This window comes from Haliaeetus leucocephalus, unplaced genomic scaffold, assembly GCF_000737465.1.
Source record: "Haliaeetus leucocephalus isolate CR32 unplaced genomic scaffold, Haliaeetus_leucocephalus-4.0 Scaffold866, whole genome shotgun sequence".
NCBI classification, from domain to species: domain Eukaryota; kingdom Metazoa; phylum Chordata; class Aves; order Accipitriformes; family Accipitridae; genus Haliaeetus; species Haliaeetus leucocephalus.
Genome location: NW_010973302.1, coordinates 2,397,514 through 2,424,344, shown reverse-complemented (window position 1 = coordinate 2,424,344; position 26,831 = coordinate 2,397,514). Strand labels below are relative to the sequence as shown.

At 46.0% G+C, this 26,831-nt stretch overlaps 1 protein-coding gene across 7 annotated transcripts in view; it reads right to left on the bottom strand.

Annotated features, from left to right (window-relative positions):
* ME2 (malic enzyme 2, NAD(+)-dependent, mitochondrial) overlaps positions 1-11,178 on the bottom strand; it is a 36,593-nt gene extending 25,415 nt beyond the window's left edge. For 4 of the 7 annotated variants that reach the window (XR_775354.1, XM_010583027.1, XM_010583023.1 and 1 more), the window contains exons 1-2: positions 11,078-11,178; positions 3,537-3,660 (exon numbers count right to left, since the gene is read on the bottom strand). Coding sequence is in view for 6 of the 7 variants with exons in the window: in XM_010583027.1 (XP_010581329.1) it covers positions 3,537-3,644 (108 nt within the window). In the remaining variant the exon portion in view is untranslated. Of the gene's footprint in view, positions 1-3,536; positions 3,661-6,848; positions 6,960-7,596; positions 7,712-11,062 lie in introns of all 7 variants that reach the window. The other 3 variants (XM_010583024.1, XM_010583026.1, XM_010583025.1) reach the window with 3 other exon arrangements.
* Positions 11,179-26,831: the final 15,653 nt, after the last annotated feature.

The following is a 26,831-nucleotide window of genomic DNA, read 5'->3' as shown; positions in this document are numbered from 1 at the left end:
AATCTGTCAAGAGTTTCTGGAAGTATTCAGTAAGGCATAGATGAAAATAAATCGGGCTAAAAAAGCTGGGAATTAATACAGATGAAACTGTGATTAATGGTCTAGCTAAATAGAAGATATGAAAAGATGACCACCCATATGGAAGTTAGACACTGGGACAGTTCCTCAGGAATCTGCCTGGGATTAAACTGCCACTTGTGAACCCTTCAGTGAATTTTATTTTGAAATTCATCATGTATTCTCATGCACATGTGCCCAGGCATATATATACATACAAATGTGTGTGTGTTTAATGCAATGTTCTAAAGATATCTGCAGAAGCTAAAAATTTGGGAGGCATTGTCAGTACAGGAGAATGATGTTAAAAAATGAAATAACCAAACAAAATTGAGGAACAGAGTAAGTGAAAAAGGGGTAATGGAATCAACTGTACAAAATACAGTCACGCACTCAGATAGTAACAAGAAGAATTGATGCCATGAGGTAGAAAAACCACCAACTAAAACACAGAAAGTGTCACAAATTATTCAGTCATAAATTTGCTGCAAGCACACAGAAAACAAACATATGAATAATGTTACAGGTCACATATTTCCAGCGAGGAAAAAGACATACTGATGCCACTCTACATGGCAGAATGGACATCACCAAGGTCAGGGATCACCTACTCATGCATCATCTGTTCTGTGCTGGAAGAAGAAATTCTGGCCCTTGACTGAGAATCCGAAGCATTACCACAATATAAGTAACAATTTAATTGAGAGTACTAAACAAATGAGTTTGTCCTAACAGTGTTCCAAGTACCCAACAAGCTTAAAACGTTGCCTTGGCACAGCAAGGATCTCCAGCAGAATAAAAGGTCCTGACACCAATTAACTGTAATTTGAATCCCTGTCACAGAGTAGAAATCAAACATCATGGAAGATCGTAAATATACATGGTTGGCAGCAATGCAGTTACAGTATGTTCTGCAATTGTTTGGCTGCAACAGCAAGGGCATTACTGATATAGCTCATGACCTTTTTCTGAGCTGCCCTGACAGTGAACACTTGAAAGCTGGCCTTCAAACACCAAAAAACAAACCAGTTGATGTAGGTGTAGCATGCACCTGCAAAAGACAGGTAAGGATGGGAAAGAAAAGAAAAGAAACAAATGGTAAGAGAAAAACCTACTCCCATGGCAAAGAACCAGAGCAGATTAATTTGCACAAAGGGAAAGGGTGGTTTTCTGTTAGTGACGCTGCCATCTTGCAGTTCTTGTTTTAGGGCCCCTGTATATTAAAGGAGATCAAATGTTCTTTAGAGTTGATAGGGACTGTAAAAACTAAACATAAGCAACTAAAACATGAGTCATAAAATTACTATCTCAACAAGCTGCCAGCAAGAGATAAAGCCCTTTATCCATGCCCATATGTATATGATATATATATATACATGCACATGAGGCACTGTGGGCAAGAAAAACACAAAGGGTAAAGTACTTTGCATATTTAGTCAATCATTTATTTCTCTGTTGAAGTTCCAAAATACATTTCTATACAGATACTGCACCCAATATCAAGCAGTAGCACTTAAGCAGCTTACAGATCCATTCAAACAGGTGTCAGCCTTAATGATAGACTGATACAACAGAGCCAAACAAATGTGGAAAGTTTTTTCCTCTCACAAGTATCTTTTCTTGGAGACTTTAAAAAAAAAAAGAAAAATCAACTGCTATTAATAAGCAGCTCTCTGCTCTTCCCTACTCCGCAAAAAAAACCCATAAAAAATACTGCATTGTGCTCAGTCCACCAGAGAATTCCAGGCCTAAAAGAAAATAAAAATTAGAAAGATATTCCCACTACAAAAACAATAAGAAATGACCTATTGTTTTTTGTTTCTGAACACTGTTGCATAATCAGCACTTGGAAAAGCTTTCAGGGCTTGAAATAATTTCCACTGGCATGTCAAAGTGTTTATAGCTCAGAAAAGTCTCAAGATAATCTGACCTTAGTAAATCACACCAAACTATTCTTTTCTACTTCCCCAACATGGCCACCCCAATTTCATTTTTGCAATCAGCCAGTCTCTGATTTCTACAGCTTGCTCTCTATATATGCAACCTGCATTCATGCAGTGTCAAGGCATCTCAACTACGCTATACCGTACAAGAAACAGTAAGAAACATGACTGCAAGTCTACATTGTGCCTTCTTCCTTTCTTTTCAGAACACTGAGGAATCACTTTTGCCAAAAGAAACGTGAGCAATTTTCCCTGTAGTTATGGGCAGGATACAAGGAGATGTAGCTTGCAGTTCCTACCTTGATATCCTCCCCAGATATTTTGAACCCACTGGCCAACTTCTAATTCTGACAAAAGAGAGAGACAAAGAAAAGAAAAGGGGCGGAGATGGGAAGGTTTAGCCATGCAGAGGAAAGAGCCAGCCTAGTCCTTCTGCTGAGAGAAAGGCTCAGGGTTATGCGTCTGGCTTGCCAGCTGGCCAGTTTATAGCAGTACATGCTGCTTTGCATCTAGGCAAAGGGGACATGGGAAGGAGCTAAGAATACAGGGGGAGAGGAGGAGTCAGGGCCATGGGCAGAAAAGGAAGGAAATTTACAGTGAAGGGGATATTCAAGTGGAGGGGAAAAAATAAAATCAGAGAACGTGGAAGAGAAGTGCCAGACATTAAAAACATAGGATAAAACCATGGAAGTCCAGCTTCCATAGCTCCTTTGCTCATGAAATACCCTGTCAGAGGTAGCTAGATTTGTCACTTTTCTTGGACACTTTAGACATCTTGGATCAGCTACCAAAAGCACTCACCTCATTTCTTACTAGTTTTAGTTTACACATTAATTGTTTCAAAATTCCTGAAGGCTACTACTACTCTGGGAAAAAAAGAAACTGGGGATGGGTAGTGGAAATAGGAAAATTTTTGTGAAGGAAGAAAAACCCTACTTTCTTAGGAGAAGTTCCTCCCAATGCATGGAATTAACATAACGTCTCTACCTCCCAGCTAGCTCCATTCAAGGCTTATTTTTAGATGCTCTCTGTCCGACTCTCTGCACGGGGATGTTTCTTACTGATATGGCTCGGTCCCAAGTCACAGTCTTGCAGGAAACAGCCAGGACTAGGACAGAGAGGCTGATGCTTTCTATCCCTAGCAAGACTGAATTCAGAATTAACTTTTGCAAACTATGAAATAAGACCCTTTATCTGCTAAAGCTTTACTTCAATTCAACCAGCCCCAAAACTAAGCCAGTAATCAGCAAAAATCAGCCTCTCTTCATTTGGCACAAGGAAGCAGCAGTATCGATTGTGTAAACCACAGCAAACCAGGGGAAGCAAAGGCTGACAGAAGCAGAAGGTGTTATTGGAAATCCTTGTACTGTAGATATCCATGTAGTAAACTTGAAATGATCACTGACTCCTCCATCTTCTGTACCCTTTTTTGGCTGTGGCCCAGTACACCTCCTGGAGGTGGTTTAACCCCAGAACAAGGTCCATTGGACGAATACCGGATGAAGATAAGGTATCTGATAATCATGCACTACCAACCTTGTTTGTTCGTGGGTTTAACATCAGTGGCTTGCCTTTTTCTTTCGTATGTGCACTGCGATATGCCATCGCACAGGGAGTGGCAGCTACTCGTAGTCGGGAGAACATTTTTTTTCTACTGCACCTGGGAAAAGGAAAAGAAAGTCATTCAGATACAGACGCCGTGGAACCAATGTTCATAGTTGTAGGCCATCTGTTGTAAAAGAAATAGGTACATGTTAGATACGACTCTTTCATCAAACACTGTGATAATGACCCAAAATTGCCTTGTGACAGCCAGGAGGAAGAAAAAGAAGGAAGGCTTTACAACGAGAGTGCACGAATGAGCAGAGAGAACATACAAGGATACTAATGTGAGCTAGCATTATGCTGTGGGTTGCAGTCAGCCAGCATTCACTAGGTGTTGTCTTATAACTGCACCATAAACTCAGAGCAGAATTGCCGTTAGCAAACATTAACCTTCCATGGCGACCCATGCAACTGGCACCAGTGCAAATACCAGGGAGAACAGAATGACTTGAGCTAGTGCAGCAAGAAAATTTAAGCTGAGTTTCTCCAGTAGCTTTCTGACAATGAAATCTTGTGGCCTGGACAACAGAAAGGGAAGAAACTATGTCCATTAGCATATTAAAACTAGATTAGAACAAAATGTAGAATTAAAATGGTCAAAAATTCACTGAACTGTGAACTCCATGCTTAGACTTCCTAAATTCCAACACCCCCCCAAAAAGGTTATTTTCAGAGAGAATATATCCTTTTCAATAAAAGATATGTTTCCCTAAAAAAATAAAAAGTTTCTTAGTACCACTCAAAAGCTTAGTTCTTAATCTTGCCAGGTGATATCCACTCCACTCAAACCCGTTTTATTCAACTATTAATTGCAAGCTCTTTGGAGCAGAAATGATAATTTATTACATGCTTCAATAACGCAGTACCACCAGGGAATGTGTACTGGACTCATCTCTAAACATTATTTCACCAGCACACAGAGACAACAGCAACCACAGTGAGACCTTACTCAGGACCCCTGACTGTATGAAGACACATTAAGATGGTCGGTCAGAAGGGACAGACGTACACAGCTCAGTTGAAGTATCGTGCATAATCCTGACACGGGGAGAGGGAAAAAACAGATCCCTTTAGCAATAGGCCTATGCAGTCAGTGGAGGAAGGCAGCGATCCAAGATCAGCGTGGCAGGGAACCCCTCTCCCTCTCCATTGCAGCTGGCGTGGGTGAGGGACCCCCGTGGCTGGTGCTCCATCATCCCCCGGTCCTGCTGCACACTCAGATCCAAGGCACACACAAGGACAGTAAAGCAGGTACGAGACATTTTTAAGGAATGAAATGATGCATGGTTTGGATTTGTAATTTCTTCCAGATGGAAGCCAAAATTAGATTAAGGAACAAAACTTCATTACCTTAAATATGGCCTGAATACTTTAGAAGACCTTTCTATAATCAAATTTACACATAACCAGCTTTTAAGATGGCAGACTCATCTTACAAGTTACAATCTGAGGATTTTCTCCAAAATCCTTCCAAGCATTAGAAGAACGTGCAAACATTCAATATTTTTCATCATCACGTACACCCGAGTTTCTCTTCTACCCATCATAAAGCATAGAGGAGCGGGATCCCTTTCTCTCATCCTTTTATTTGTTTGTTTAGGCCCTGCAACTGAAAAAAGTTCCACTCGAAACCCATGTGTTTAGCTGTTTCGTGGTAAAGAACATAAATTTACCGTGTGGAGACAGGATGAATGGAAGCCTTGCCAGCACTACAAACAAATGTTGCTTTTAACATGATAATTCCTCCCTAAACCAGCTAGCAGTGGACTAAACACAGCTGGTCTGCCAGAACGCAGGGCAGCTGAAAATCAGGATCAGATAAGCAAAACTAAATTTGTGCTGCAAAACAACCAGCCTTTAGGAATGGCAAATTCCGTCTTAACTGGTTTTAATTCTCATTGCTTATTTGCCATCGTTACACAATAGCGAGTCCATCTCCTCATGCACGTGAGGCTAAAAACGATCTGTGATTACAGCATCGCAGCAAACCTCAGCCCGCATCCCATCAGTCTGGTGTTAGGGTGGCTTCAATCTGTCACGAGCAAACACCTTAAACAAGAAATTAAAAAGTAGGCCAAACACCACACCTTATCTTACTCTAATTAAATTTAAATTAGTTCCTTGCAATTAATGAGTGTTTAAGAACCAAACAAGATTGTGGCCCAGATTTCTCCTAACTTGATCAATTAACTCTAATCAGAGAGAGAGAGAGACTGACTTTTCAGGGGTGTGATTCAAATCTTACAAATCTTACTTTCTTCTCTCCTCTGTGAGAAAGGAGACTTGCTCCTCTCCCCTGAGGTGCCATACAGGCACCTAAAATCATTCTCTTGGTGGAGGTCTCAGATGCATACAGCAAGTGAGGGGAATCAGGCTTCATTTTTCCACTCAGTCCCTCTGTTTCGATCCAAGAGATATGATCCCAGTTAATTTATATCCGGCATAAAACCTGCCTGGTTACTCAGTCCCGAGCTTTCCTTTCCTTGCTCTTCTAATTGCTTCCTATTTCTGTTCCACCTCTCATCTCGCACATATCCTCTAACTCCGTTTGTCACGGACTTTTAAGCATGTTTTAGCAGGAACCTGCCTTCAAAACTCACCTTAACATGACCTACCCTGAAGCCACAAAGCAAGCATCCTTCCCCATTCCCTGTCCATGCTCCTCTGTAGAAGTTCCAGGAGCTCTGTGCTTTGCCAGCGTGGCCATGGCTCTCCATGACTCACCTACCCTTTCCTCCTGGCTCTGCAGGCCACCAGCCTGGCAAGAATAAGCCACCCATCTGCCCAGTTCCTTCTATTTTAAAAGTCCTAACTCCTTCCCAAGAATATGTGCAGAGGACAATCCAGTAACCCTGATGATTAAAAACCAGGGCTACATCTATACATGCCACTAGTAGCTTAATGCTTTTTAAAACAGAGCTCACAGGATGGCTCGAGCCAGATGCAGCACTGGGACACCCATAAAACCAGCTCACACCAGGAGTTTGGGATTACAGCTAACAGCTCCTCAGATGAAAGATACCACCAGACAATAAAAATACTTGAGATGCAGCATGGTCCGACTGACAACACATAAGCAGCCCTGGGCAGCATCGCTTCTCCTCTGGCCTCGTGAGAAAGGAAGAAGGGACACGAAGCCTCATGGCTGGTGGCTCGTATTTGCCAGCCCTGTTTTTGGGAAGCACTTGTGGCAGACAGCAAGCTGCAAGGACAGGTCTGGAAGAAAGGTCCCCAAACTGATACCTGGTTTCAAGGAGATAAGCGTTGGGTCCCACTGCTTTGCAGGAAGGTTTTTCAATGGTTTGTGATGGGTTTTGTAGAAGAGAGGCCAGGCTTGAGATGGTGGTACTTTAACTGTAAGAGAAAGGAGAGATAATTTTGACAGGAGAGGCTGATAGAGAAGGAAGAGGGATGTCAACTGAGGGAAAGATAGGGGGTTGCAATGATGTGACAACATACAGAGAGGACTGAGGTTGTGCAATGTCCTCTGAGGAGGAATTGGGAAGAAAGCAGAAGAATTGAAAGAGGAATGAAATTCCTGCTAAAACATGTGTCAGCATAACCAGAACAAGGATTTTTCTTTTTTCAGTACCTCACAATGGTAAGGACTAAACAAGACTGCGGTGCACCACTGGATTTAATCCAATACAACTGGTAATTTTTGACTTATGATCACATACATACTGTGTCACAATTTAAGAGAATTAAATTCTTCAGCATACCAGATGACAGCTCTCTTCTGTGCCTTATCAGGAGGCATCTGGCCAGGTCAAACTAATTACCAATACTGCACAAGTGCCCTTATCTAGGAGCAAATGTTTTGCTGCTGCAATTATGGATTTGTTAAATTGCAAAAGCTACTTTTAAGGGAAAGGTTCATCATACTTTTAAAAGGTACAATTACATTGCTCAGAGAGTCAGGAAGCTCAGTCTCAATTAAAGCAAGGTCTGCTTCAATTACTGCACAGGCTGCCTGACTTGTGGATTATACCTTAATAGTAAGGAGTATCTCTCAGTGGACAGCAAGTTGCACTTGATGACTTTGCAGTCTTCCTTCAGTTTGAAGGGTGGCTAAACATAAATACATTTCAAGTCTTCTGGAAATCCTGTGTAAATGAACAGTTCCAGTCTTTCATGTACAGAAATTACCAAGACCCATGTGCTAACAGACACTTGTTTTTGATAACACAAGCTGGAATTATTAATTCAAGACCATACAGGCCTCACAAGGTTTCCAATCCTTCTGGCCCAAAATGGTTGTGTTTTTTTAAGCAGCACTGCTCTAGGGCCAACAAACATTTTCTCTTATATACCCAGCGCAATCTATACCGTGAGTCTGCACTATCCCCAGCCTGGTGTGGATGCACCATTGCACTCTATTACCTTTTTTTTTTTTTTAATAAACAGACGAGCCTTGCCTACCTCAGCGTGACACAAACCAGGCACACACTAGCTGGCTTCATCACTTCAGTAATGATAAAGCAGTCTAGAATTATTACATTACGCAAGTATTAACTATAAATGTGTCTCCTAATGAGACTTTTGCTTAAAGAAAGCAGCTTTCCCTGCACCCACCACCTGCAGCACTGCAGCAGGTGCTTTGCAGATCAAGGGGGAAAGGGGACACTTCCATTTTACAAGGGGACCACCCCAGCGCGTACATGTGCGGAGGAAGGAGCGGAGAGACGAGGCTGGGCAACGCAGTTCTGCACAGCAACTCAGCACCTCTGACTCCCCGAGCTGACCAGATGCTGTTGGGGGAAGTTAGCAGAAAATGGTGGTAATACCATTTCAGGTTCCTTCCAGCAAAGTCCTGAGCCATCATTTTAAAGGACATTTCTAAGGTACCTTGAGATCTGCAAAGTAAAAGGAACAATCGTATGGGCGGGTGTTACTAATAAAATGTTCAGCAGTGGTGAGCGTTATCATTTTGGAAGCAGATCTTGAAACTACTTTTCTTCCCTCTTATTCTAAGGCAACCAATTCAACAAGGAGAAAAGTTAGATATAAAGTACTTAAGTAGGGTAAGTAAGTTCACAACTTGAGGCTTGAAACATTCAGCAAATAAAGCACACTTTGGCAAATTCAAATGAGAATAATGTCGGAACACCTTTGTAAAAAGAGCGTATGTTCTCTGAATTACTTTAACTTACAATATTAGAAAACTTCTTGCAGCATAACTAGAAAGTAAGACTAAATTGTTTGGTATTGGAGCCTTGGTTCATAAAAGCTCTTACCACACAACATCAGAGAGCTATTTTTTTATATATTAATGGATCTGACCTAAATATTTTTCTTAAGCATCAGAAAGTCCATTATCTTGTACTGTGGAAACTGCAGCAGCAGTATTTTGGGCCTAATCTGACAAGAAAATGTATTCACATTTTTTATTTTATTTCATTTGTCTAACTGGGAGGGCTACCGGTAGTAAAGGTAAGCACATCTACATGTGCGGGACAAAGGCCTTATCCTGCAGAATCCTCAGAAAGATTGCAGAAATAAAGAGAAAGCCACTGTTGCTTTATTCTGGAGAACTGGCACATCTCTGTATTAGAGCTGTTTTCTTGAGTTCAAAGATACAGATTTTTTTGGATATAAGTTGCGAGAGTAATGAGAATGTTCTCAACAACTGCTACACACTTACAAAAGGGAATTCTTCCTGGGAGAACAGCTCAGCAATAAGCACAGAGAAACTGAGCTGCTTGCTAATTCAGTGCCAATCAGGTGAAGTATAAGCCTGCCAACCACTTATAAACCTTGGTGTGCACTACAGTTAGGGCTTTAAAAAAAAATCCTGCTTAAATTACAGAAGAATCTGAAAAACTATCCATACACAATTAGTTACCAGCCCTAGTAACAGCAAAGTGCTCCTTCTGTTGCAGTAAAGGTGCTCCCACCAGTAGTAAAGATGAACATCCAATTAGTACTCACTCAAGCATGGCACACCACCATGCATTTTTTTGACAGCTTCTTTCTCAGTTTGCAGAAGAAAAAGCTTCAAATCTTGTCTGTACTGACACTGCTGACTTGTAACGCTACCGCACAGGATTATCAGAAGTTTTGTCCTGGGACTGTAATACACACTTTCTCTTAAAAATACCTGCTCAGTCTAAATTTCTGCAGACCTTACCACGTCTAGTAGAGCCAACATCACGTTAGACACTGCTGGCTGCACACACACACGGATTACTCGCAGAGTTTGCTATTCTGCCTAGCTCTTTCTATTACCCACGTGTTTACACACATACCTAGAAAATTTCCCTTTGCTGTTCACTACTAACTTTTTGGAACGAAGAACACAAAGATACCAAATAATTAGTAGCTCGCTTGGCTGCAAGATCGTCCTTTTTTACCAGCCCTTTAACAACACGCTGCAAGTTTTCCCGTTTCTTCAATTAGTTAAGAGATTCGTGCCGTGACGTAACACACCAAGTTGCTCAGAGACCAGCACTTGTCTAATACCGTTTATAACGTTACGCTGCAGCGAGGCCAAGAGGAACGCGGGACCTGCGACGGTGGCATTTTGAACAGCCACCGCCGCTTCTTTTAACACAGAGCAGAGAGGCAAAAGCCCACGGACCGCAGAGACCAGCTCTAAAAACCACCGGGCAGCCTGACAGCGTTTCCTCTCCCAACGCTCTGCCGCTTCCCAACTTTTGCTCTCTGGCTTTTAGGGCCGCGCCATAAAAGTTCACCGCGGGCTGAAAGCCGGCATGAGGGGGCAACGTCAGCCAACGCCGAGGAGCTGCAGAAGCAGCTGTAGCCTGAATTTGGCAAGTTTGGGGGAGCATCCTCCCGGCCTTGACCCCAGGAGCTGCCACCAGTGAAGGGGGGGGGGGTGTCGTTCTCGAAGGGTGGCAGCTGAATTTCTCACCCATTTTGACAGCTGGTAAACACGTACCGCTGCACGGCCTTTGGCAGCGCACGTCCTGTTTCCTCCGAAGCAAAACAGCCGCTTTTAGTGGTTTCCACCTGCCGCCGGGCCGAGGGCAGCGGGCTGCAGCGGGCGGGCGGCCTCCGCTGCCCCCCGGGGTGGAAGCAGGGGGGCTCCCCGCAGCAGGCCGAGCCTCGGGGCCTCCCAACAAACGGGGGAGGAACGACTTCGGTCGGCCCCAGGGACACCGAGCTCCCTCCATCCCCTCCTTTCCCGTTCCCGGGTGGGCCTCGGACCCCCTCACGGCGGGACGGGGCCGGCCCTACGCCCCGGCCCTCCCGGTCCCGGCCCGGTCCTGCCTACCGCAGACCTCCGGCTACAGCTCGGTGGCCAGGGGGACGAAGCGAACGCCCTCTCCTCACCCTGGCAACACGCAGGCGGCAGGGGAGAGGTTTCAGAAGGGAGGAGGCACTGGAGGGGGAAAGGCAGCGAGGGTCGAGGCTGTGGAGAAAACGCCCTCAAGATACGGGTTTGTAAAGAGACAGAGGCCTTTCGTACGCCATTGCAATTGTAAAATTGTTACCAGAACGGGATCTACCTCCTCCTGCGGCTGCTGCCCTCTGCGTGATGCTGGCCGAGGACCTGTTTCTATTGTGCAACAGCAGCTCCCATCCGCCGGAGCTCCGTCCGCCTCGGAAACCCGCCACTGAATGGAGCGAACAAGGAGGCGCCAGGGAGGGACACTCCGGAGGGCGGGGTGTTCCCCATGACTGACAACCGGGCCCAGCCAATGAAAAGGAAGCCGGCGGCGGCGCTCGGCCAACGAGCCTTCTCCCCCGCGGCTCTCCGCTCTAGGCGGAGTGGTAAACGCTGGCCGGGCGCGGCCTGTTATATGTTAATTAGGCCAGGCGCGATGGCGAATCGGCGTGGAGGGGCGGGGCTCCAGGAAGGGGGCGGGGCGGAGGGTGTCGCCTGAGGGGACGGGGAGGCAACATGGCGGCGGGGAGGGCGGCTGGGCGGGAAAGGCGAAGCAGGAGGAAGGTGGCGGGGAGAGGGGGTTCCCCCCCCGAGTAGAGTTATTTGAAGCAAGATGGACGCCGGTTCCCAGTGGCAGGGGCCACAGGGTTAGATTCCCCTCCATTGGCAGCTAGGCGGCGAGGCAGCTCATGCTGCAGGCCAGCGCGAAAACTGCCAGGCCCAGGAAAGAGCTGCGGTCTGAGAAAGCGTCACTTTTCATAACAACGCCGGGCTGTTTGTCCTCACACTGGACTCACCTTCTTCATAGAAATGTTCCTCTTCCCCAGCTAAGCTTTCACAGCGTTTGGGAGCGGGAAGGTACGGCGGTGTGAAACACGACCGCTCTCCTCACCTGAGACCCCGTCCGTCTCCTCTCCCGCCCAAACTCTGAGGTGTTTTCCAGTGTTAATCTTCTCCTGGCACTTAACGTGATTTAAATTGTTAGATGTACAGAGGAGCACTGTGCAGTTAAAAGAAGCAGAGTTGCTATAGTAACCGTAACAGTATATAAACCCACTTAATCAAAACCTCCTCTTCTAATCATGATTTTGAGGCCTGTCACGAAGGGCATATTCTGCTGCTTTCCCCCCCCCGTCAGCATGACTGTGATGGCTTTGAAACATTTCTGAATAATGTGGTGCTGCACCTATAAACAAAGGAGACTGCTAAAATGACGTGCAAGGTCATGACTTTGTACCTGCCTAAAAATAGCCCAAATTGAAGGCATTTAAAAATGCCGGACTTCATACCCGAATAGCATAAATCAATATTGCTGTAAACCCATGTTATTTTAGGCTGGTTGAGGATCTTGCCCAATGTATCTAATGAACAGTTAACACCTTGCTGAAATATACTGCATAACAGTTCCTTGTGAAAGAACAACTGTCTTGAAAGCTGTGTTGTAATTAGTCCCAGAAGAGAAAAACCTCCACCCCAGGGAATGGGATTTGGCAGGGCTGCAGGGTCTGAAACTCCCAGCAACAATTTTTAATGGGAGGGAGACCTTTCATTTCTAGAGCGCACACCCACTACTTTTGCACCAGTGTTTTCTCCCAGCAGCCCCTTCATATCAGTTACATTCATTCTCAAATCCAGACTCCGATCCTCCAAAGCTTTTTAAAGCTACACATCGTCATGGAGAGGAGGTCTGTACCAGGATTCATGCCTTAACACAACCCCAGCCTCGTACAGGTGGGCAGCAGCATCCCGTAGTGATCTGTCATGCTACAGCATGTCGTGATGATGCAAACTTGTCTTGTCCTAAGACAACAGGGGTGCTTTATGTCTGATCTACATGGACAGCAATCCCATGCAGCATGGGACCCTGCTTTCCCAAGCCTGTTCTTCATCTCATGCTACTACATAGCCACCAAGCGACTGTTAGATTTACAGCTAATTCATGCAACCAGCCTGTGCTATAGAACAAGAGAAGCAGTCATTTCTTCTTCCTCCTGAGGACTTTTATCACCATATTTGGTCCTCAGCGCAGAAGAGTTTCTTTTGGCGCACATGATGTTGTTGCTTTGCTGTTGCCAAGAGAACAACTGGGAGCCCTTGGCATTCCTCAACCCCTTAAAGCCAACTGTCACAGCTCTGCTCTCTCTCTTTTGGCTGTACAGGAGCAGCCTCAGGCAGTTTCACAGCTCACTCGCTACAGGGCGCGAATTCATTCAGAAATTGTTAATACGACAGGAGACTATTTGATTATAATAGCAGATTTCCTGCATATACAGGCCATTGCATTCTACTGGGGTTCCTCTTCAGAGGAAGCCAGCGGTTTGTGCTGAAGTAAAATGCATCTCCCAAAAGTCATCCGAGTGTAGTTTGAAGGTATATATCAAGGTGATTTTTCTTAAATCACTTCCACTCTCCTAAACCCATGCTGTATTTCCCATTTGAGTTTTCCTGGACTTTTGATCGCTTGCTGCCGGTTCTGTCTCTCTTTGTAAATCACAGAGTCAGATACTTCCTGTTTCATTTTTCTCATGATAAACCTTCCTGATTGTAACTGAGTCTGTCTGATAAATTAAACAGAAGACTTTTGTTTCCCATCCTTGAGATAATTTTGTCTCTCCCTTCTGTAACATTTCCAGTTTTTCAAATATCCTACTTAAAGCAACATCACCAGAGCTGGACTCGGTGTTCTTGTTTTTTGTATCACTGATGCTTAATGTAAATTAAAAAAAAAAATCACTTCTCTGTTCTACTCACCTAGATCCAGGGCTCTTTTCCTTCCCTCTGTAGTGCTGCCTCAACACCTACACTGTCACTCCCATAAATACACTGATAAAGTAGCTATATATATACAGCTGCTGAACAAAGGATTATTTAAACAGTCATTTATCTACCTCCAATCTCAGAAATTTTTACACTACAGACTAGCAGACAAGCCATCTCTCAGTAAGAAAGTTTCTGTGGCTTGATAAAAACTGGCATCTTCACCTTCTTCTCTTTTATTTCTGTTAAAAAGTGCTGAGGTTTAACTATGTTTAGACTAAGCCTCATATAGAGGGATGACCCTAATGACTCTTCTCATTTACATTATGAGACTATAGCAGGAACTAGGCAGTAAAGATGATCGTTACCTCCAGGCAAGGTTTTTGAAGAAAAAGAATATCTTTTATTAGACCAATTCCACTAAAAGATATTACTTCTCTCCACAAACCTTGCCCCTTTTACATCTTTGTAGCAACAACACTGCTAATTACCTTTACCCTGTTTCCATTATTTTTATTCTACTTCTGCCCAGTAATTTTGTTCTACCTTTTAAAGTAGAACACTCCTCTTGAAATTTCTCCTGCTTGAAATTTCTCATGTAGCTTTTTTGCAATCAAATGTGTCCAGACTATTCCCCAGCTCACATGGGAACAGCCCATATCCATGCTATTAAAGTGTTTTACCATCCAAACCAACATTCACATGCAGACTGTGTTTTGGGAATAGTGTGCTAATTCCCACACTGTGTCCAGCAATTGTTTGGGAAAATGCTAGCTGACCGGATCCAGAGCTATGCCTGGGATTGTGCTAACAATTTAATGGTGTAGATGACAAAGCTCCAGCTCCTGGGGACATTTTGTGGCACTGTTAATTCTGTCTTGATTAACGATGACTTTGCTTAAACATATATCCATACGCGTCTGTAGGTCTTCCCAGTCAGGGAGCTTTGGCGTGCATGGATACAGGTCCCTCCCTAGTTCTGATGAATTCCTTTGTCAGTGATTCATATAACTGTCATTGTAGACTAACAGGTCTGGCATTTGCTGCTTTTTAATTTATGTTTTACTTTCTCTGCTTTTGACCTGCTTTTTAGGCTGGTGACCCGTTTGACCTCAGATCTTCAGTTGCTTCTACTCTGCTGAGCTCCTGAACAGCCACGGACGTGGTGACAAAACCTGAGATGGTCTAACCAGGTGGTGTTTCATCTTGCCTTTCTGGCTCTTCCCCCGCTTCCATCAATTTTCAGTTTCTTCAGTCCACCTTCAACACTGCCCCACGCTACTTTACTTATCCTGACCAATGACCCTCTCCTCCCTCTGCATTCGTGCCCCATTAATACAGCCACAGAGCTACTAGAATATAAGGTTGCAGTTTGCACAGATTTACCTGTACTGGAGCAAATCTGGCCACCGTGGTGGGGCCAGAAGCAAGTGCCCTGTAAAGGAAAGGCTGCCCAGCTCCTGCCTTACCCCTTGGGGCAGGGACCACAGGTACCACACAGAGCGGCCTTCGCAGGGGGAGGCCACAGCCTTTTTGGTGCCTTCATCCCCTAATAGATCTACTTTTCTGCTGGGAATCAGGGTAAACCCCTTCCTCTACTCCACTGCGTTCAGTTGTATTAGTTGCATTAAAACCAGGTGGGGTTATATGTGCTGTGGTCACAGCTCTCAGCTCTGGGGCAGACACACATGACCCTTGCCCACATCATCCTCATAACTGGCAGCTTTCTTCCAGAGATCATCTACAGCACCCTACATCTGCCCTTCTGAATCATCTTCCCTGACATCACGTTTCTTATATTTCTTCTCTAGTGGCTGAGCTCCTTAACTGTCTTGGTGGAAGGGGAGAAGGACACAGGACCTGAACCGAGGCTGGCAATTTAGGCTCAGGAGAGAAAATTTGTGTCTTTAATGTGCCTCCTTTAACCGCAGAAGTAACGAATTAATTTTCATCATGAGGCTCAAATGGTCTATTGCTCTGTGTCCGTTTTGTGTGATGATCTGGGAGGGGGCTGAGGACTACCGTAATCCTCGCAGTTATTCCATACTTGCAGCTCTGCAGTTAAAATAGCAAGTAAGGTTGAAGTGCAGCTTTGTTGATAGAATTGTGTTGGCGGTGGGCCCTACTCCAGCGCAGCGATGTCATTCAGGGGTTGCCTCTATCCACATCCCTGACCAATGTAACCATATCAGCACAAGGCTGCAGCATCAACTTGTGGCTTTGAGACTATTAATTCAAGCATAAAGTAGAGCGAGTACCGAGGGGAAGGACTGCCCTCTTCTGATCGCTCAGTATATACCAAGTGGGGATTGTCACGCCTTTATCTGACCAAAGCATGTATAAAAAGCACCAAAAACTTAACACTAAACTCACTATGAGTTTAGAAGTCCTAAAGTCCCACTGACTTGAGTTAAGCTGGAAAGAGGTGTCACTCAGACACCTCAGAGGAGAGTCTAACTCCATCAGTAAGGGTTTGGTGACATTGCCTCTGGGTTTAAGATCTTGAAATCAGCATACAGCGCTTTTCAGCCTCTCTCTTTTCTAATATGGGGTGTGCGTGTGCTGAAGAATGACAATGGACCTCGCAGGGACTGATCAGAGCCAGTGGTGAGACTTGAAAGTTAAAGGATGAGTCCCATCAGCATATGCGCTCTCAATAAGTCTTGCTTCTGGTTTTAAGCTGATGGACACCATGGTCTCAGCCTGGGCTCCCAGGCAATTACACTGGTGTCTCAGGCTTGAAACTCTCTCTAATGAGAACAGTGTGCTTTTGTCTCCATATGGCAGTGACAGAAAAAATAATACAGAAAATTGCCAAAAAAGATCCATTAACCTTCATAGGTCTCCAAATTGTACTGGCTTGAAAGCCCAAAGAGTCAATTTTCTGTACTTGTTAGCGCAATATCATCATCTCCACCCTGACTTCTCTATAAGGCTAGCAAAGGGTAGCATCCTAACCAGTGCAAATCAGCTTAGTTTCCTATGAAAGAAGTGAGAAAAGAGACTATGGGCTGATAAGCAGAGCACCAGCTTGGCACTAAAGAGAATCGGCTTTTCCTCTTGGAGCTGCAATTTACCTGCTGAACGTTGCGGAAGGCAAAGCAATCCATGGGATTCTGCTAAAGCAGTGTTGTAGCTGCTGACCCACGGTGTTACATCTGTGTCCTCTTCAGACTCCTTTGTATTTTAACTCATCTGACAGGTATGCTCACTGGCCACATATTGCTAGCTGAATCATAAAATCTAACTCCTCCTGCAGAAGAAGGTTGATATTAAAAATGTGATCAAGGAGAAACAATTACATGATGAGGTTTTATATCTCATACAAACAATAAAAGCCATAAATCCTTTACATCATTTGTGCATCGTATCACTTTCTAGAATGTGCAGACATCTGGATTTGGAACAGTGTCAGACGTCTTAGTTATGAGATATCGGGATAGAGAGTTATGAGCCAGCTACAAAACTTCTGTTATAAAGCGAGATTTGGCACTTATTCAGAAGCTCTTCTGTAGTTTAAATTACAGAGAACCTAACTCCATCAAGATTTCATCAGCACTGCTGTGAATGGAAGTCTCCGATTCTTGACAGCTTCCACAAACAAGATTTTTCTCTTTTCTGAAAGTGAGGGAACTTGAGCCTCTTGAAAATCCAGACCTGTTTACCTAGCAAGGTTTTTTTCCAGTTTAGGCTTATTTTCCCCAAACCAAGGATCAGGTGGGCTGAAGCTGAATGAAGCCACTGCCGAAAGGCACTTGAGGCTAAAAGATGGCATGACACAGAGCTGCAGAGGCCACAGATCTTACCTCTGCTCTGAGCCTGCTGGCCAGAGGTCTAAAGTCAACGCGCTGAAGGAAGAAAGCCATCAGGCAGCCATCACAAAAAGCTGTTAGGAACAATTTGCCCTCAGTAAATCTATGCCGGTTGTTCCCGACCACCTTTATCCACTTCAGGTGTTTGGAAACGGCTTCCAGGAGGATTTGTTCCCTTTTCTTTGCAGGACCTCAGCTTAGGCTGGCTGACCTGTAGGCTCGAGCAATCCCTTCTGTCCTGAGGAGGGTTTTGGGGTCCCTTTGCACCCCTGCTGTTATTTAATGTCTTCATTTAATACCCTCCAGGGCTGCTCCTTCACCGCTCCAGAAGTCAGTTGAAGACAAAAGGCGCTGGCAGTCCCTAATCGGGAAACTGCCGGCAGAATAGATGCTGTCAGGAGCAAAACCTTCCAGATGCCAACCCTCACCGCAGCGGTCCCCCGGAGTCCCCAGGGAAAGCGTGTGGCCAGGCCTGGAAGCAAGAGCGCAGGACTGCAGTCACTCTGTATATTCTGCATGATTGAGCCCAGGAGAGTCAGTTCATTACTTTCCCCTCAGTCTCAGTCGATCCCCACAGCTCCCGCAGACTCCAAATTGCGGCTGTCGGAGAATACTCAGGGGGCTAGCAGCTGTACATGTTGCTTTTTGGATACTGTCTTACTTTCCAGCAGTACATACAAAGGCCTGAACAACAAGACTTTGTACTTTTTCAGCTGCTGATAAACTCGTCTGAATGTGAGCTGTACATTAGCCCTGTCCCAAATATCTGGGGGGGGAGTGGGAGTGCAGAGTTAATGAGCAAACTGGGGGCAGCACCAGGTTACTGTTCAGAAAGATTTGGACTTCTTATTTTGAGCTCACCCAGTAGATCACAGGCTTCTCTCTATGAGAGAAAAAGCAGTCTCCAACATAGTTTTAAAATATTGGTTTTAAAATATACAAATATAAATAATATATGGTTTTAAAAGCCACCTAATTTAGCAGGTACACCTATCAGTGTTCAGTCCCACACAGGAAGAGGTTCCTCCCTTCTGCCTTCTTTGTCAGAGAGTGCGGTGAATGTACTGTCAAAGCTGAAGACAGGAATTTATGTTTTTTAGACACATTGATACAATCCAGGTGGCCTCAGCACCTGCACAGTGTGGACTCAGATCACCAGAAACAGCATAATCTCCTTTTCTGTTCTAACCTCTGTTACTTAAATACCAACCCAGGCGAACAAAGCGCATGCACGAACAAAGCACAAGAATAATCCCCATTGACTTAAATGACTCTGCTGACCTGCTTGATGATGACGTGCTTAAATACTTTGCTGGAGAAAACCTACCAGATGCAATTCAGCAACACAAAGCATCTCCTGGCTTCGTTCACAGCAGTAGGGAACACTCATCACCCTGCAAACCCAGACCTACAGCCGCTCTGCACTGCTCACACGTATGCCAAATAGGTGTGATCCCATTATTTCTCCCTGCAGTGGGAAAAAACTCGATGTCAAATCATGGGCCGCTGGTACACCCTCGCCCTGCAGCTCTTCTGCACATCACGAGGACTAAAAATGGAAGGCTGATGGAGGGTGTAAGGTCGTGGCAGAGCTTTCGCCCTGGGTGCTGTCATCAGTTTGGGTCCCCTGTGGGGTTGATCTGTAGGGTTTAATCCAGGCCACGAATTAGAGAGGCCAGGAACCCCACTTTTATCAGCTCCCCTGCAGAGGGCGGTCCGTCCTCGCCTAAGACAGCGCACAGCTGCAAGAGCTGCACAACTCTGAAATCAAACAGACTTTTAACCGGGAAACACAATTCTTCCCACCTGCCCAGGGGCTGGGAAAGAGTTGTCCTCCAAAGTGACAGCCCTGGCTTGGGGACATCCTCCCGAAGGAGGATGCAGTTCTGCACCCCAGGTGCAAACAGGCCTCTGGTACCTGGTGGGAGTCCCTGAATCCACCGCTCAGCTCCACTTCTTCCATCTGCCTACCCATGGCTTCCCACGGTTTCTCCCTCCACCCCCTCTTTTCTCTATCCATCTCCTCAAAGAGCAGATCCTGGCTCTTTCATGGCTGCTGCTGAGCAAACAGCTCAGCAGGTCCAACGGGGCCAGAAGCGGAGTCGCAGTAGCTGGGGTGTGCGGGCTCGGTGTCTGCCCTTTCCCTGGATGCGCTGGTGCAGGAGGTGGGTTCCCTGTGGGCTGCCACTCGGCGCACTCATGATAACTTCACTGCCCTAAACTAGATGATCTTTAAAGGTCCCTTCCAACCCAATCCATTCTATGATTCTATGAAAGCTTAACGATTGGAGAAGAAAACCAGAGGATACCTCACTCTTTTCATCAACCGGTCTCAAAGCATTTTTTTGCATTCCCCCCATTTTACAGATGAGATTAAGGACACACACACAGAGCTGGGGTGATTTTACCCCTGGGCACTCAGCTGGCCAGCTTGAAGCAGGCCGCAGAGCGAGTCCCGCAGCAGCACTCTGCCTTGTTCCTAACCACCGAGTTGGGAAGTAAGAATCGGCTAATGGAAACTGAGTATGTGCACAGGGATGCTCATCCGAAGATGCAACAGCACAGAGACACCACATAGCTCCTGGGGGAACAACTTAAAGTGGCAGGTGAGAGGATGGAAGATCTTAGCATTTACTGGCAGCTACTGTGTTTGCGCATTTGAGGAACATCATTTAGAGCAACAAAGTACCTGCTGCGGGAACAGACCGTCGCCCGGTGGAGAGATGACAAACAGGTCTTGCCCATGTGTCATTTTTAATGAGCCAGTTCAGTCGGTGCGAAGTGTCAGTCGGTGTCTCTGGAGACAGAGAAGTCACAGCCAGAGGAAGAAACTAAGGCTCCTGCTGTTCAGCCCCTCTGTAAATGACTCTGTGATTAAATACTTCTGTTTGTTGCTCAGCAGTTCACGGGCTGACACTTTTGCCACCATTGCCTTCAGTTTCCCGTTTGTTTCTTCATCAGAGACTGAGCGAAGGCACAGCCTGGCTGAGGATTAAGAGGTGACACACAAACAAACTGCCACTGCCAGCTCTCTACAGATGCACGACTCCACGTGCCAGCACTGTCTCTGTCCCCAGCCAAGCCTGTCCCTCTGCCATGGGAGGATGGAGAAGCTCACCCAGCCCAGGGAAAGCCCATCTTGCTCCGGCAACACTCAGAAAGCGGTGGGGTGCAGCTCCAGAAGCAGACAGCGGGATGAGATGTACAGCAGCCGTGGCCGAGAGACAGCACGGGCCATGCATGGGTGATGCGAGCCCCTGATTTGCTGCTAATTTTGGCTAGAAAAGCTAATTTCTCTGCATCCTTTTGTAGGAAGAGAATAATGAGCTATATCTCAGTTGGTGGGACCACAGAGGGCTCCAGCTGCTCAGCACACTGAATTAGCGGCAGAAGCACTCAAATGTAAGGCCTTGTTTTGCTCCAGTGACAGCCTTTTCAGCATGCGATGAATAACCATCATATACCATCTTCTCTGGAGAGAGAGGCTTTTCTTCCTTCCTTTCACAGCTGACAGTTGCATGGGCTTACACAAGGAAAATCTGGAGGCCCCTCCAAATCGTTTTTAACCATTTCCAGGAGGGTCGTCTCTTGTTTCTAGACCTCCCTGGGGACTGTTTATCTACACCGGACAGACGGCAGGAGTCTGCACATCCCTCTTGCCTTGCCTAGCCTTCCTTGTACCCAGCTGGGCCAAACGATTGACTCTTGAGCCTGAGGAGACCTTCTCAGTTGAAGGTCTCCTCCTCCCCAGCAGTGACAGCTTTGGGAACTGATGGGTCTTCTTTGGTAGGATGTGAATGCTGCCCATCCACAAACATGGTTAGGCTTCTCAAACTCCTAAAAATATGGGCTACTGACTCCGGGATGGAATAACTCAAGTATCAACCACCTCCAGCAAGCTGAAAGAGCAGATCATTTGTACGTGGACAGCTCTGATCCTCTGCATTTGTGTTTTTATTCCTACAACAGTGCCAAGGAGCTCTCATCATGGAGAAGGAATTCACATCTCCAGAGGCGAAGGAGGCTGAAGAGATGTGGCTGAGCTTTGTGCTGAGAGGAAAAGATGGAACAGTAAGGATGGAAACAAACCTTTCCAATCCAGAGGCCAGATCCAGAGGCTCCCCGGGGCATTCAGCTCATGAAACACGTGCATTTCTATATGTGCACACACGCACAGAAGTTGTGCTGTGCCTGGCTGAGCCCAGTTCATGCACAGGGCATCTTTCCTTTCACCTTCCACCTCTCGTAACGCTGTTGAGTGTTTTAGAGAAGGATTTACCTGGATGACCAGCAGCTTCCCAGCACTCAGCCGCTCATGAGCACAGGTCCCTTGCAGAACAGAGCAAAAATGCTTCAGGCTGAAACTATTTCCTTCCCTTACTGAGTGTTATTGCTCAGCAGGGATATTTCATCACCTCTGTTTGCTCATGTGCTCTCTTCCCCATCCCATCTCCCATCAGCAGCGTGTTTTCACTGTCCTTCTTCTCACATGGGGAGATGCAGCACTGAACTTGTGTAGGGCAAGAGGCTTTTTACCATGGCTCTGTGCTGCGCGCTCCTGCTGGCACTTAGGCAGTTAACAGTGGCCAGCAGGATTTGGGGGCAGACAGCATGTATTTTTAAAGGAAATTTTTCTTTATTAAATTGTCATTCCAAACCCATCCATCTGACATCGACCCACCCTATTCTTGCTCCAAGAGCAGCGGGGTGACTGCACAGAAACACGATGGTTCTGCCTGTCCCATCGCCCAGCCCCGTTCGCAGCCAGATGGTTACTCATCCTGGAGCTCAGCCTCCCTTTATAATTGGACCTGGCTGAGTTCAAGCTGTTCCATTGATCTCCACGTCCCTCCTGAAGCGCCAGCGGGACTAGTAGAAGCGCCCCCGGATTTTAAAATAGTTGCTGCAATAACCACGGAGAAGCAGCCAGCCCAGCACTGCCTGCTTGGTGCCGGAGCCACACAGCTCACCGCCGGAGGTACGGCATTCCCAGGGTGTTTGCTAACCTGGCATTGCCCTTCTTGCACTGAAATGTCAATGTGCAGCAGAGGAGAAATGACAAGGGGAAAAAACATGCAAACACGGTTGGCATTACACCCACATTTGTTGAGTCAAAAACCCAAACTGGTTTGTGTACAGTTAGAAATGTAGACCAGCTCCTTTTAAATAGTTTTAAGAATTGCCCAGCGGTGCCTTGCTGGTTTTTGGTGGCAGTTATGGAAGGAAATGCAGTAACAGGCAGCGAGGGATGGAGAAGCACGGGCCAAGGCAGTGAGACACGGCATCTCCACCAGCCCATTCCCTCCTGCTCCCTCTGCACCCCCAGCAGAGCTGGCAGTCGCTAATGGGTGTCTACAGTGCTACGGACGAGGTGGTGACAGCCCCAGGTGCCCAAGCAACCCGTGCCAAGGGTGGATGTGAGACTGGGGTGAAGGCTCTGCAGAGCTGGAAGATTTTGTATTTTTAGCAGCTGTTTTGTGACAGTGGTTTTAACCGAGCTGTGAGGTTCAAGCTGCTCCACTGTGGACTGTTTGCATTAGAGTTGGCACTAGACTTAGGCTGTTGAAATCGGTTTTATAAAGTGTCCTTCTAGTGCAGAGCTGTATAAAAATAGGATATAATGAGAAACTCTGAGAAACTCCTTATTCTTCAAAAAAAACCCCAAATGTATCACAGTTCTTCCCTCTGTTGTCCCTGATCACAAAGCCAATCCCACACACCCGTTATTCTTACCTGCTCCATTCTGCAGCCTGGACTATCAAAGTTTTGTTTAATTACCCCAGATTTTGTCCCAGATATTTATCCCACCACCAGTATGACCTAGGCAGGAATTCCCATGAGGACAGAGCTAGTGCCCAAGCACTAAGCGGTCATCAGATGTGCCCCGCATGGTTCTCACCCATGGACACTGAAGCACAGAGGGTAAGCAGAGAGTTCAAATCACACCTTGAATCACCTTTACCTACATCTATTGCCATTTTCTGGGAGGAATATTATATATTGCTTAAACTTAAAACAATATACCATCTGTGTGTACACACAAACACTTCATGAAGCAGTGACATATCACAGGAATTAATTATATTTTTAGGTATAGTCTGTCCTGTCAAAGATGTACTTGGATTTATTCTCTCCAACGCTTAATAAAAATTTATACAGGCTTCCTAAACCACCTTATTTGCACTGCAAGATTAATCAAAGCAACCCTTTTGAGGTCCTTTTGTTGCAATCTATTCTGCTGCAGCCCAAGAGCCGATGGAGTAAGCCCCCATGAGAGAAGGTCGTCTTTTTAAGACAGATTCTCCTTTTATTGATAAATAAAATCCTACTCTCTGAATTTAGCAACGTGATTGTTATAAACCAGTTCCGACAGCAGCCAGATGGCAGTTCAAAATGAGCACGGTCTTGGAAAGTGAAGATGCACTTTGAGAGGACTACATTCACCCGAGTATTGTACTACTTCAAAATCAAACTCTGCCTTTGAAAATGTCAAAGGCAACTATTCACAAGCAAACGCCATATGGTGTATTTGTCCTCTTCAAGTCCTCTTACAATCAGTGGGAAAAAAAGAACATTTCAGACCTGAAATGTCTGCATACCACATTATATAGTGTTCTCACTGCAAGCTCTTCAAAATGTTAGATGGTGGCATGAAATTGCTCAAATACGTGTTTGTCTTGGGTTAAAAGCGACAGAAATGATCGTTAGCAGTGCAGTCTGCAATAGCTCTACATGTAATATTCATCGACACTTATGCTGTGGTTTTACTCTGGGATCCAGGTGTGATTTGCATAGGAAACGCTTCCCAGGATGTCCCTGAAACTGTATTTAAAAGTAAGCTGATTTTTTTGTGACTAATGGTAAAGCTCTGAAGATCTGGTTCATGCAGCTCTGTGATGGTGTAACAGCTGCTGAATCCCAACATGATTAAAAATAAACTGCAGTAAAAATAGTCATGTATTTGTGACTGGGGAAGAACAACTACCGGGCCAGCAACCGAACCGTCGGAGGCATAATTCTGCCATTTGAAGGTGTTTTTAAGAGCAGCTGAGCAGGCAGCTGCACCCTTGTCTGCCTGATGGACTCCCAGTCCCCAACTTGTGGCCAGTGGGTGGCTGTAGTGGAAGAACCTGCATGGAGGCCACCACGAGCTGCTCCCACAGGTTCAGGGCAGGGGGGATGCTGCTCCCTCTGTTCTTCTTCAAATAAAACCATATAAAAGGCCCACCACAATGGCTGGGACCCACAAGGGCACTTAACATACCTGATCACTGGCTTAAATGCCAGCCTCTAAACTTGAGGTCCTCCTTGGAGACATTGGCAGTCCCTCTGCTTCTGCCAGTCCAGTCCCTTGCGTTGTCATTGCGGTGCCTCTCCACGTTAGCAAACAGGACCACGTCGCTCACTCCAGAGCCTCGGAGATCACAAGGAGCGCGCTCCGGCCCTCCTGCCTCTGCTCAGCACACCCACGCTGGGACACCTCTAAATCCAGGCATCCACCCATCCCACTGCCACGTGGCCTCAGTGCCCCATCACACCCTCTATTATTAATGATAGCAATGCTCTTTTTTTCTTTTTCAAATAAATAACACATGCAAATTTATTGAAATACCCGATGGTTAACCTTGCACTGAAACGATTCTTCAAAGAACTGCAAGAAGCAGCAGTTTGCAGAAGTCACTGTGCTGGTGAGGAGGTCTAAATTCCCTCCCCGTGACCCTGAGCACTCAGACGGCCTGCACCAGCCAAAGCGAAGCTTGGTAAAAAGTTACCCAACACCGTATAAACCCAGAATGCAAACATTCATACAACGCATGCGCAAATGCAGATGTTCGTGATCATTTTTAAAGGTCTTTTCCAACCTAAATGATTCTATGATTCTCTGATTTGCAGAAGAAACCTAGACACGAGTACTGGAATAAACATTTCAAGTCTCATAGCAAGCAAAATAATTACACGCTACCAAGCAAGGAAGGCTCAGGCCTTAAATTTTATTATTGTAGATGAGAAATAAATCTGGCTTGTGATCAGCTGAGCACACTCAGGTAACAAATTAAAGCTACCCCTCTTGTTTCCCCCCTTTCCCAGCACATGACGCCGAGGTTTTGGAACAATGTTAAATAACAGCTCACAAACCGAGATGGAAAATCCGGAGCAGTGGCAATAAGCTCCGTTTGCTTCTTGCGAGTGAAGTTATGTGAAGTTAATATTACACTTTAACTGTGGGCCCTCAAGCTCCCACTCCTCCTTAGAAGAAAATATTCAAAAGCAAAACTGTTACTTTCATGGCCATAATAAATAGTCCTGTACGCCTCTGGTGAAGACGTTCAGCCCAAATGTAAGAACCCACAGAAAATGGCTTCTGGTTTCAGAGCACGTGGTGACTGATGTCCACCAAGGAAACGCTGGCATGGTTTGGTCGGTGCTGATTGCACATGTCAGCATGTCCCCATGTTTAACCTAACGGTAGAAAATAGTTGCTGAATCTGTCAGAAGAGAGTTTTAAAAGTCAGCTCTCACACTGCTGATCTTATCCTTCAGGTTTAAACTCCGTCAGCTCCCAAACATCTAATTTTCAGTTGATGCCTCCAGCTGCAGCGTTTGTGCATCTCCCATCAAGAGGCTGGGCGTTATCTGCTCCGCTTCTCCCGGGTGGCACCAGGAGCGATGGGACACAACCGCAGCTGCTCTCTCGGCACGCACTCACCCGAGCGCCGGCAATCCCGTTCCCAGCCTTTGCTGGCTGCTGCCGGGCGCACGGCGAAGCTGAGCGGGACCACGGGCGGTGAGTCGGGGGCTGCCGGGGCTGGATTTGGATCCGCTCCGCTGCAGGGGTGGCCGCTTCTTCGGCGTCTGAATTTCTCCCACCACCAGTAAAAGTGCTGAGCTTTAGTTGAGGTATATCAATTATCTGCAACACACTGGAAACCAACCCTCTGTTTCTCCCTTGTTTCCCCTTTCTAAACCATTGTGGGGGATGTCCAAACGCTTGAGGCGAAGACCAGAGCCCAGTGGCTTTGCCTTCCAGATGCCTTCTCCACCCTTGCCCCAGGACTTCCACCCCATCCCATCCATGCAGCCGGCAGCCTTCACACCTATGCTGCTAATCAGCTGGAGTAACGGCATTTCAATCAGCCTAAGGAGAGATCTTCACAATAAGAACAAGTTTTTGGGCTTGTCAATGCCTAGCACAAGCTCTCCTACAGCTAAAACTGTACCTGATCCCACCAAGAACAGAAACCAGGGTTAATACAGTAAATGCTGCTGTTAGTTATCGTCCAAGTCTCACGTGAGTTTTCTTCACAT